General features: G+C 52.3%; 2 protein-coding genes across 3 annotated transcripts in view; one reads left to right on the top strand and one right to left on the bottom strand.

Annotated features, from left to right (window-relative positions):
* The window catches only part of LOC147259522 (integrin alpha-11-like), a 58,734-nt gene extending 51,254 nt beyond the window's left edge, over positions 1 to 7,480 (top strand). Inside the window, exons 25-30 of one of the 2 annotated variants that reach the window (XM_086209956.1) lie at positions 1,294 to 1,407; positions 3,114 to 3,200; positions 3,336 to 3,446; positions 3,898 to 3,993; positions 4,378 to 4,497; positions 5,146 to 7,480. In XM_086209956.1, the coding sequence (XP_086066082.1) occupies positions 1,294 to 1,407; positions 3,114 to 3,200; positions 3,336 to 3,446; positions 3,898 to 3,993; positions 4,378 to 4,497; positions 5,146 to 5,223 (606 nt within the window). In that variant the 3' untranslated portion in view covers positions 5,224 to 7,480. The remainder of the gene's footprint in view (positions 1 to 1,293; positions 1,408 to 3,113; positions 3,201 to 3,335; positions 3,447 to 3,897; positions 3,994 to 4,377; positions 4,498 to 5,145) is intronic. The other variant, XM_086209957.1, reaches the window with a different exon arrangement.
* On the bottom strand, positions 7,375 to 12,142 carry fem1b (fem-1 homolog b). The gene is made up of 2 exons (XM_086209958.1): positions 11,418 to 12,142; positions 7,375 to 10,846 (listed from the first exon to the last, which is right to left on the bottom strand). The coding sequence occupies exons 1-2, from the start codon at positions 11,663 to 11,665 to the stop codon at positions 9,211 to 9,213; spliced, it is 1,884 nt and encodes a 627-aa protein (XP_086066084.1). The 5' UTR covers positions 11,666 to 12,142; the 3' UTR covers positions 7,375 to 9,210.
* Positions 12,143 to 12,500: the final 358 nt, after the last annotated feature.

The following is a 12,500-nucleotide window of genomic DNA, read 5'->3' on the forward strand; positions in this document are numbered from 1 at the left end:
TCCCTCCAGCGTGTCCTGGCTCGGCCCCAAGGCCTCCTCACCTCCTGAGGGAGGGGTCCTCTCCAGATGCCTGAACCACCTCCACTGACTCCTCTACCTGGAGGAGCAGCAGCTCTACTCTGAGTCCCTCCTGAAGGACTGAGCCTCTCACCCTGTCTCTGAGGGAGAGCCCAGCCTCCCTGAGGAGGAAACTCATTTCAGCCGCTTGTATTCAGGATCTTGTTCTTTCAGTCATTACCCAGAGCTCCTGATCACAGGGGAGGGTTGGAACGTAGATTGACAGGTAAACTGAGAGCCTCTCCTTCTGGCTAAGCTCCCTCTTCACCACAACGGACTGGTTTAGCACCCCCATCACTGCAGACTCCGCCCCAATCCACCTGTCAATCTCCCGCTCCATCCTACCCTCACTCGTGAACAAGACCCCGAGATACTTGAACTCCTCCACCTGAGGTAGGACCCCCCCCCCCCCCGACCTGGAGTGGGCAAACCACCCTTCACCATCTGAGGACCAGGGCCTCAGACTTGGAGGGGCTGATTCTCATCCCAGCTGCTTCACATTCAGCTGCCAACTGTCCCAGCAAGAGCTGGAGGTGGTGGCCTGATGGTCTAAGAGGACCACGTCATCCACACAGAGCAGAGACGACACCCTCCACCACCCGGCTGCGCCTAGAAATTCTGTCCATAAAAATTATGAACAGAACCGGTGACAAAGGGCAGCCTTGGTGGAGTCCAGCTCTCACTGGGAACAAGTCCGACTTACTGCCGGCAACGCGGACCAGACTCTCCCTGCTCCGGTAGAAAGACTGGACAGTTCTACTACATTTTTGATTAATCACATCAAACATTCCAGGGTCAGAACAGCGGTGCAGGGTTGATGCTGAGGTCACGTGACCATCATTCTACATCGCAACGTCAAATGTCAACATGACGTAGGAGACTGAACAGCTGAATGACGGATGTCAATTGGTGTGAGGTTTGTTGACGCCAGCGTCTCCCGCATCTTCCTGATGCACAGCAACAGCAACCGTGATGCCATTTCTACACTAAAATGTTAATATACACGCAGTTGTCATGACGATGTCCTTCCTTATTGAGGTCGGATGTCCAACTCATCAGCTTAAATAACAGTTCTTGACATTTGGACATTTGTGGAACGTCCCCGTGGGAAATTAAAACACTGATATTTTTACAAATACGGTCTGTCAGTTGACAGCAGAAACAGTCCAGAACAATTCAACAAACATCATGAACAGCATCATTATGACATCACATCCTGTTTGTCTCTGTGTACAGATCCAGAACCTGGGCTGGTTCTCGGTGCAGGATGTCCAGTTCAGGGCGGATATCTGGGCTGTGACCCGGCAGGGCAACCAGCTGGTGAACATCACCAAGTCCAGTATTGAGCAGGTACGAGGGACCGTCCATCAACGGCACGGCGCCGGGTGTTCACAGCTGTTGCCATATGGCTGTTGGCAGCACATAGGAAAGCACACAGAGAACTGCACTACAGATCCTCACCGCTCCAAATACTCACCAGTACTACTGCAGTTCTCTGAGTAAAATCACTGCAGTGAACATAAACTGTAGGATGCACCCTCACACACCCTTCACACACTCTTCACACACTCTTCACACACCCTTCACTCACTCCTCACACACCCTCACCCACCCTTCACACACTCTTCACACACCCTTCACACACTCCTCACACACCCTCACACACCCTTCACACACTCCTCACACACCCTCACCCACCCTTCACACACTCCTCACACACCCTCACAAGCCCTTCACACGCTCCTCACACACTCCTCACACACCCTTCACACACTCCTCACACACCCTCACAAGCCCTTCACACGCTCCTCACACACTCCTCACACACCCTTCACAAACCCTTCACACACTCCTCACACACCCTTCACACACTCCTCACACACCCTCACACACCCTTCACACACTCCTCACACACCCTCACACACCCTTCACACACTCCTCACACACCCTCACACACCCTTCACAAACCCTTCACACACTCCTCACACACTCCTCACACACCCTCACACACCCTTCACACACTCCTCACACACCCTCACACACCCTTCACACACACTTCACACACTCCTCACACACCCTCACAAACCCTTCACACACTCCTCACACACCCTTCACACACTCCTCACACACCCTCACACACCCTTCACACACTCCTCACACACCCTCACACACCCTTCACACACCCTTCACACACTCCTCACAAACCCGTCACACACCCTTCACACGCTCCTCACACACTCCTCACACACCCTTCACACACTCCTCACACACCCTTCACACACCCTCACACACCCTTCACACACCCTTCACACACTCCTCACAAACCCGTCATACACCCTTCACACACCCTCACACACCCTTCACACACCCTTCACACACTCCTCACACACCCTCACACACCCTTCACACACCCTTCACACACTCCTCACACACCCTCACAAGCCCTTCACACGCTCCTCACACACTCCTCACACACCCTTCACAAACCCTTCACACACTCCTCACACACCCTTCACACACCCTCACACACCCTTCACACACCCTTCACACACTCCTCACAAACCCGTCACACGCCCTTCACACGCTCCTCACACACCCTTCACACACCCCTCACACACTCTTCACACACACTGAGTGAGTGTGTGTGGGGTGGTGGTTCTGTCCTGGTTCTGAGGAGGAGCAGAACAATGTGGTTTTAGAACCTGCAGATGTCAAAAAGTAGAAGTCAGGGTGACACAACCACGGCAACAATAAACATAAACAATCTGGAGCTCAAATGTGCTATAACCAACCCTGTGACTTAGTTCCCATAATGCTTCACACCTGGTGTTTTCCAGCCATCCGGCTAACGGAAGACAAAGAAAATACATGGAACCCTCAAACCGGATCAGTTATAAAATATAACAAAGGACAGATTCCAGTTTCTGCTCTCAAAAGTATTGCATTTTCTCCTTTGTATTAATAACCCTAATCAGCAGGGGGCGCTGTGGCCCTGTCAGCACGTTGTCCTCCAGCTGCTGCATCATACTAGTGAAATGACCTCATCTTCCTCGCAGCAGGTCACCGGCTCTCACTGCATCCTGCCACAGCTCACAGCAGCCAATCAGGTTACAGCAGAGGACCTCACACACCTGTCACAGCTGGTGAGAGGCACGCAGGGACCACCCATTCATCCAGAGACGTCCAGGGGTCCAAACGCCAATAATGTGTGTGTGTGTGTGTGTGTGTGTGTGTGTGTGTGTGTGTGTGTGTGTGTGTGTGTGTGTGTGTGAGAACAGAACCACACTAACAGCGCCAGCATACCCGTCCAGTGTCGTCTGCAGCTGCCGGCCGCCAGAGAGGTGAAGGTGACACTCAGAGGACGGTTTGAGCTTCCTGCTCTGCTGGCGGTGAGTCTCACCCTCGTATCAAGAACATTTCAGTCTTTGATCAATAAACCACAGGGAACGTGGAACACTGCAGTTATGGCCCTTTGAAGGTTCTGGAGGTTCCCCCCCCCGTTAGGAGAACAGCTCGTCAGTTTTCGGTATTTCTCAAGCAACACAGCAGTTTAAAGTAGTGCTTCACCCAAAAAAATGTATTTTGCCTTGCAAGTACTCACTAATTGGAGTATTCAGCTAACTAAGAAGTTTTTTTCCTCCTACATTACTTCTTATTGACCCCAGAACGCAGGAGGAGAGCCAGCCACGTAGATTTAACTCTCCGGGTGGTCTGGTGTAACCAAGTCTCCTTGATCCAGCTGGAGGATCGGGGACCCACTCACACTTGGACTGGAGACCAAACTCACGAACTGAAACGCTTGTGTTGTGCTTTTTGTATTTGGGTTTGTGGACATGTCAGGTGACCTTCAGGTCTCTGGAGCTGCTGACTGTCGCTTCCATCCAGCTACAAGCATCAAGTCCTGTGTTCCTGCAGGAGGAGGAGCCTGTCAGACAGGTACAACCACTGACCCCCGGAACAACATTACTCGTCTAGATTGAACACCACTGTGACATTTGAGATGTGCACACACCAGCCTCCTTCCCTCGTGTTCCGACTAGCATGTCAGTCGCATGTGCAGATGTCACATCTATGGAGGGTTGTAACAATTCATCAATTTATCATCTTTTTGTTTTACATTTTAATTTATTTCTGTCTTTATGTCCTTTTATTTACTAATACTGAATATTAGCTGGAGTCCTGACAAGTGAAGCACACTGCTGCCACCTGCTGTCAGGAGTCGGTGGTACAGTCAGCTTTGAAGCTTCTCGGCGTTGTAGTTTTATTGCTGTCATTAGCATCATTTTTATTCTCCTAATTTTGTTTCCGTTGCTTGTGGAGCGGCAGATTATCCTGGAGCTGAGGAAGGAGGAGGATCACAGCGTCCCTGTCTGGATCATACTGGGCAGCTCACTGGGAGGCCTGCTGCTGCTGGCTTTACTGGTCCTGGCGCTCTGGAAGGTACACGTCATGTTTGTCCTCTCCAGTGTGCCTCCGTTTGTACAGACGCCAGACACAAGGGTTGAGGGAACCTCCTCTGACTGGGGGATCCAGAGGCCCACCCAGGACCAGGAGGAGATGTAGTCCCTCCACCTGATCCTGGGTGGGCCTCTTCCCGACTGGACCTACCTGGAACACCTCCCTATGGAGGGGCCCAGGTGGATCTTGACTAGAGACCTGAACCATCTCAACTGGCTCCTTCCTAACAAAGCAGCAGTGTTTCTACTTCGAGTCCCTCCAGGGAGACTGAACCTCTCTCCGGGTCCCTGAGGGAGGCGCCGGCCGCCCTCAGCAGGGGGCGTTTCTGACGCGTGTGCAGTCATGACCCAGGTCTTCTTGACCATTTTTGACATGGGTGGATTTATTCGGTGAAGCTCCTGAGAGGAGCAAGAGATTGTAGCTGGAGCTGCTCGATGGCAACATGCTAATAGCTTCATAGGGGCCCGACTGAACCAACATGGCGACAGAAACCAATCAAAGCAGCAGGTTCTGGTCTCCCTGAGCAGGTTTTAGTGGGCTCGCTGTATCGTGCCGAACTGCCTCCCATGACAGTGACGAGGGAGCTGATAACGTCTGAAATACAGCAACAAATCTCTGTTTTCTCCTCAGCTCGGCTTCTTCAACAGACGGAGGCGGCAGGAGGAGGAGGAGCCAGTAGCCAATGGGAAGCAGGAGGAGGAGCTATAACGGGACCCTGTCAAACCTCTTTAGTCACAAAATGGTGGTTTGGGTCCGTAGAGGGTGAATATGAACTGGACGCAGCTGTCGTGATGTCACTGACTGGTTTGTAGATGGACATTTTGAAGACAGGATGTAGACGGTACGACAACGGCGCCCCCGGCTGGTGCAACATACCTCCAGTGTTTAGTGATGTTGGGACTGACAGCTGCTCTGAGTGAGGAGCTCATCTGGGAGGGACGCTCAGGCTTTGTCTGGCAGTCGTATGCAAGAATGTGGTTTATTCTAACATAAATGTGATTGTTTTTAAAATGAGTCCGGCAGCACCTTGACGTGGCGGCTCCACCCCCAACCACAACTACAAACTGAGCTTCTACATGGAGTGACCAGGGCAAGATGGCTGCTAGGGAGGGAAGAGTCACGGTGTCCACACGTAACGTCCAGCCACTTACAGATAAACATTGCTATTCCCGTTAGCTGTTTAACATGTCAACATGTTCTCATGAAACACTCATGAACCCACCAACACGCACGCACGGTTATTGGTGCACGAACCCACAGAGCCTGTGGTCACCACGTGGGTGGAGAAAATCCAAATTAATGTGACATTGGAGGCAAGAAGCCTTTGAGCTTCTTGGTCCATAATAAAAGTAGAGCATTAATGCTTTTATTTTGAAGGCTATATCATTCCACTGACCCAGGATCAGGCCTGGAGGGAGGTGCGTCTGTTCCTGTAACAGAGCGACTGCCCCTCAGCGTTGAAGCTAAAATGATGGTCCACAAGGGCAGAACCCTCCAGCTGGCCATGACACGTCAGATGGTTGTGGGAGGAGGTGGCGCGTCCCCTGGCTCCTGTCTCGTGGTTACCTGGCGTGTACACGAGGCAGCGTGTGTGAGTCGTCATAGGTTAGCAGTGTCTACAGCAGAAACGTGAGCCTGGGAGGAGGTTTGTCTCTTTGCCGCCGTCACAGCTTTAGACTCAATGAGGTGATGCGCATCACCTGAACCGATCACAAGTCTTTTCCTTTCACGCAAGTATGGATGTCCCGCCCCCTGCAGTCCCTTCCCCTGTTATGGACATTGTTAATTAATCAGCTGTGCAATCAGCCATGCCCCTGAACACAACACGCTGTTTCTCAGTGGCACAACTTCATCACCCATAATCCTCTGTGTCTGTGGCATGAGGTCAGTTTATTCACTCTGAGAGCTGCAGACGCACGAACGTATGACCCAATGACCTCATCACACTGGCCTGGTCAGCCACAAGAGGGCGCCGTGTCACAGCCAAACTCAGTCTGAACTGGTTTTGAGTGATTTCCTTTCAGCTTCACTCAAAGGTGAAGGTGTGAGTCTCTACGCTTCGATCAGATTTGATGACATCACGGCCAAAAGCACAAACCCTTGGATGAGGGTCTGACTGTCGTACGGGTTAGTTAGCAGGTTAGTCGCGATGTGTTCAGTGGCGCTGACAAACACCTCATCTCAAACCACCTGATGACTCATTTAAATACCCACTGAGCCAGTTTTGCTGAAGTGGCTGAACCAGGAAGACCAGCGTGACGGTGAGACACCTGTCACCTGATACCGCCATGATGTCACAAGTGAAGCTGATGCCGGCCAGTAAAACCCTCAACTAAGTGAGTCAAACCCAGTTTGATGCTGGTGTTCAGAGGTCACACACTCGTTTCTCTACTTCCTGTGTGGATTTGTCGTCTTCATTTTCATGTTAAAACTTGTAACCATTTCTGAGCCCCTGATGCGCCAAAGAGCCTGAGCCCAACAATAAAGCTGCATGAACATGACGCCAGAGAGACGTGGCTTCTTCCCCTGCTGACGACCCATCACTGAATGAACTCCAAGTATTTGTACTGCGTCAGTGCTCGGTGGCTGCAGTACGCTGCCATGGAAACATACGAGTTAGATGTTGTGTTGATTTTTAACATTCAAACAGAAGTTTTTCTTGTTGCATCAATTTACCACCTTGTGTCTTGCATTGATCCAGTTTTCTTTTCTGCCATGAAAGCAACACGCCGCTGCCAACACGCCTGTGGCAGCGGCGTGTTGGCCGGATAGTTAGAGCATGTGGCTGACGAGGAGGGAAGGAAGTCCTGAACCACCTGGTGATCCCGGCAGTTCCTCTTCCTGCCCCAAATTTCCACATTTACAACTGATGCACTTTTAATGAAACCAAACTTGAACTTTGACCTCCCATGGTGACTGACGTGAGCTTCACGTGTGCTAATACTGGAATAAAGCTGACACGTGTATGAGGTGTGTTATGTCAAGTTTCATGTTTGTGGGGAGGGGGGTTGCAGCAGTTCTCCACCTTCCTGAGTGGCACAGTCGACGTCACAGTTCACTAGTTAAGGACCCGAGTCTTAAATGAACGATGACGGAGACTCATTCTTGTTACACAGGGTTCCTCATCTACGTTCTACACTGCAGCGTTGGGAATGACCTCTGACCTCTCGCCTGCTGGAACTACAAGGTAGAGACCAATGAATTAGTTTTGTGTCAGTAAACACATCAGCAAAATGACCTCTGACCCTTCCACTCAGGAGAAACAGCAGAAGAATCCTGGAAAACAGCACTGGAGGCAGCTGGTTAGTCACATGACTTCCAGGTTTGTCAGATCAGAGTTTATTAGATTAGAGGTTGGTTAAAAAAAACAACACCTCGGGGGAGCGTCCAGGTTTTTTTGTGATTTCCAGGCACCAGAATGGGACTTAAACACAACTTAAGACTCGCTCTTAAAAAACTAGAACATTTACTGACTGCACCAGTCGCTGGCACCTCCACAGGAACCCAGAACCACTGGCGTTCTCGTGGGTTGATCTCCAGTCCAAATGTCAGTGGATCACTGATCACACCAATAAGGAGACCTGGAGAGGTGGCAAACAGACGTTTGTGGACAGTTTAGCTGCTGCTGGCCGTCAGGCTCCATTCTCACAAGAGGATGAAATGGCAGACGACATTTTCAGGGTTTATATTTGAATTCAAGCATAACCCTAAACTTGAGAACAAACCCTGACAGCTGCCTGCCATCACAGCTAGGGGGCGCCAGCAGCAAACAGTGCTCTCGAGTCAGTCGGTTCTTTTCAGGATGTCACAAAATCATCATTTCAGTTAGACATGAAAGTAAAAGGTTTCAAACTAAAATGCTGCTGGTTAGAAAGATTCAGTCCAACAGTTTGATCGCATCTCGTTATTTTACAGTAAAAGAAACCAGTGAAAAACTATTTTCATATGAAAACTTCATGACCTCATTCATTCACTCATTCATTCATTCGGTCGCTCGTTCACTCAGTCACGTGGCGCTCCATCGAGGAGGTAAGGCAGTTCGGTGACCTCCTCTCTGAGGAGCAGCTGACCCACATAGCAGCAGCCGGCGGCGACGGTGAGCTGCTGGCCTTAAAACACATTTATATAAAAATGCTGGAAGGTGGTGAGTGCTGCTGCCGCGGTGCCACGCCGCACCGATACGCCACGCCGCACCGATACATTACAACATACCGATACGCCACGCCGCACCGATACATTACAACATACCGATACGCCACGCCGCACCGATACACCACAACGCACCGATACGCCACGCCGCACCGATACACCACGCCGCACCGATACGCCACGCCGCACCGATACGCCACGCCGCACCGATACATTACAACATACCGATACACCACAACGCACCGATACACCACAACGCACCGATACGCAGCACCGATACGCCACACCGATACGCCGCACCGATACGCCACGCCGCACCGATACGCCACACCGCACCGATACACCACGCCGCACCGATACGCCACAACGCACCGATACACCACGCCGCACCGATACGCCACACCGCACCGATACGCCACACCGCACCGATACGCCACAACGCACCGATACGCCACAACGCACCGATACGCCGCACCGATACGCCACGCCACCATCTTCAGCACCGCTTGATTTTTAGAGATTAACATTAAAAACCGTCCGTCCGTGTCAGTGGAACTCCACAAACTCCTCCAGAGTTTTGGGGATCTGGTTGCGGTAGGTGATCTGGTGCTGTCGGACAGCGCGCGCCGCCAGGCACTTGAGACTCATCTTCATCTGCGTCTTCAGCAGGATTTCCGACACTCCCGTGGTGCTTTTATCCAGCGGCGTCTTCTTCTGTTTGTTTGTCATGTCTGTGTGCGCGCCAGCCTCCACCAGGTTGATGATGATGGCGTGCAGCGTGAGGAAGTCACTGATTGGCCGGTTGTACTGGACGATGACATGCAGCGGGGTGTTGCCCTCATTGTCGACGCCGTTGACCTGTGCGCCGCAGTCCAGCAGCAGCTTGGTGACCTGGGCGTTGGGGAAGCTGCACACATCGTTGGTGTGGAAGTCATCAACCGGCGTGCTGGAGCTGATTGCGAGGTGCAGCAGCGAGGAGCCTTCGCGTGATCGCGGGTCCAGCTGGATCAGGTCATAGATGTGCTTGTTGATGCGGGCACGCTCCTCGTCACTGCAGGTGGTCTTGGTGGAGATGCAGGCAAGGTACAGGAAGGTAAAGATGTTGGACTCATAGTTGTCCATCGCCTGTGGCAGCTCACTTTCTGTGGCGGTGTCCACACGCGCCATGCTGCGCTGGATCTCCAACACACTGCAGCTGAGCACCTGCTCCACGGCAGTGGCCGACACCTGCTCCTTCAGGTGCACCATCTGGGAGAACACCTGGGCGAAGCGCAACAAGTCCTTGTGAGTGTTGCGGTTTCCTTTCTGCCGCAGGCGTAGGGCGTGCAGCCACAGCTTGATGCACTGCTCAAACTCCATGTTGTCGGCGTAGACGGCGCCACGGTAGATGATGGGGTGGGACACGTCGATATTGTCAGAGCCCAGGATGCGCTCCCGGATCATGAGCCCCTCCATGTGCAGAGCATCCCTATCAACCTGGATGGCCTCCAGATCTTGTGGCGCCCAACACTCGCTGCGCCCCCCATAGGCCTCGATGGGTGGCAACAGCTCCTTGGTGATGATGTCATCTGGGTCACGGTAGCGCTCCATCATGCCCATGTGCAGGTAATGATACGTTTTTTGGATGTCATAGTTCTCCCGATCGTTAGCAAAGGAGGCGCCCAGCAGCTCCAGGGCCTCGATGCGGCTGCGCGTGTCACAGTCGGTGTGCGCCAGCAGCAACTCCACCACGTCAGCTTTGCAGCTCTCTGCAGCGACCTTCAGCGGTGTCATTCCATGTCCGTTTACCACCATGGCTGCCTGACAGCGCACCAGCTCCGTCACAATTTCCAGGTGGCCCGCCTCTGCGGCAAAGTGCAGGGCAGTTGCACCACAGTGGGCCTTAGCATTGGGGTCGGCGCCCTCCTCCAGCAGGAAGCTCACCACATCGGCATGGCCTTTGTAGGCGGCGATCATGAGGCAGGTGTTGTTGTACTTGTTGGTGATGCTGATGTCAGCGTGGTGCTCCACCAGGTAGCGAACAATATCCAGCCGCCCGTCAAAGCAGGCAGCCCGCAGAGGCGTGGAGTTGGTGATAGTGGTGTGGTTCACGTTGGCATGGTGACCTACCAGCAGGCGTACTACCTCAAAGTGCCCCGCCCCCGCAGCACACCACAGTGCCGTGGCGCCATCGATGACATAGCTGCAGGAGACATGAAGACAACAAAAAAATAGCAAGGTCATTTAGCAGTCACACAACTCAAAACAAATGATGTCATCACATCTGTAGTTTGTTGTTCTCGCTGGTTCTGTTTGACGCTCTGTCACTGACACCAGAAGAGTTCTGCACAAATCAAAGAGGTTCTGACAAGGACAGATGTTGTTAAGAGGAACCCACTCAGGCGCTCCAGTGAGACGACAAACATGGCGCCATGGCTGGGAGCTCCAGGCAACTGTGGGACAAACATGACTAGCTCTCAGGCTACTTTAGGGGCCCCACAACATTTCCATGTTCTATTTTAGTTTTCCGATGTTTGCTGGTTCGTTTTTAGCGGATCCAGTCACTTTGTCTGTGCCGGACAAGAGTGCTACACCTTCACCTGTCAGCCATGAGGGTAAGGGGGAGGAAACAATGACTGAAACCTTTAAAAGGACCTAATGACGTCAGAGAAGAGGGAGCTTCGTTGATACCAGAAACATCTGAACATTTAACTGATCATTAAAGACCAATGCTGCCCAAATGACACCCCACCGGAAGTGGACGTAGCCCTCACCCATCAAATCTCACGGTGCCCGTCTGCTCAGTGTCCACTCGGTAATGGTCCAACAGTAGCCGAACCACTTTGTCGTGTCCATTCCGGGCGGCGATGATGAGCGGGGTGGACCTCTGGCCGGCCAGCTGGGTCACGTAGCCCAGCAGGAAGCGGGTCTCCGCCTCGGAGTGGTTGAGCAGCAGCGCGGCCAGGGTCAGGACTCGACCCTCGCTGGCTGCCTTGTACACGTACCCGGCCAGAGATTCCATCTGAGCCCGACAGCTGGCCAGGACCTCCGCTCTCTTCGCAGCTGGCGCCCACAACGTCCACTCCGGAGCGAGCCGCCTCCCATTAAAATGTCGGAACCAGCTCCGGTGCTCACATGAAAAGGGAATCTGCTCCGTTATGGACGGAAGAGAGAATTGTCGTATCAGACCTGGAACCGTTTCACCGATCCGGTACCAGGAGTCCAGTTTGAGTGTGTCAGTCTCGGGGTGCAAGGCGTCAGCTAGCCAGCTAGCCAGGAAGCTAGCCCGCTAACGCTAGCAGCTGGTCAGCCCGCCCGCTGTAACTCCGCACTCAACACTGATAAAATTAAACGTCGCCGGCCTCCGTTTTACTGATCATCGAAGGACCATCTTGTTCAAAGTCTAAAATAAACGCATCAGAGGTTCCAGCAACATCAAGTCACACAAGCACTTCACCTCTCACAAAACTATTCGCTAGCCGGAAGTTGAGATCGACGTTAAAATATCACCCAGTGAAACTGTGCGGCATAAAGGTTCCGCCCTCCGCGCCGTTTGTTGATCAGAGATGGAGAGAAGAACAACTTAATTTTTTGAGATTTACTTTGCCGAAACTCAATGAATGCTTTGACTGTTATCGACCTTTTGACCGTGTCAATGTGCGTATTTTTAAGCTCACACTGCTTTTAGCAACAGGTGACCTTTGGCCCACTTATTGCGACAGGAACTCACCTGTCTCTGGGACGGGGCAGGTATCAGGCTCCTCCCACATCACAAGTAACGTCAGGCATTACATAACACACCAAAATACAAACTGCTGTTTCCACTTAACCACGTCAAACTGAACTGCTTCTTCTCC

The sequence above is a fragment of the Aulostomus chinensis genome, chromosome 7, assembly GCF_037954235.1.
Source record: "Aulostomus chinensis isolate RoL2024-O1b breed Wild chromosome 7, RoL_Achi_v1.0, whole genome shotgun sequence".
Classification (NCBI taxonomy): domain Eukaryota; kingdom Metazoa; phylum Chordata; class Actinopteri; order Syngnathiformes; family Aulostomidae; genus Aulostomus; species Aulostomus chinensis.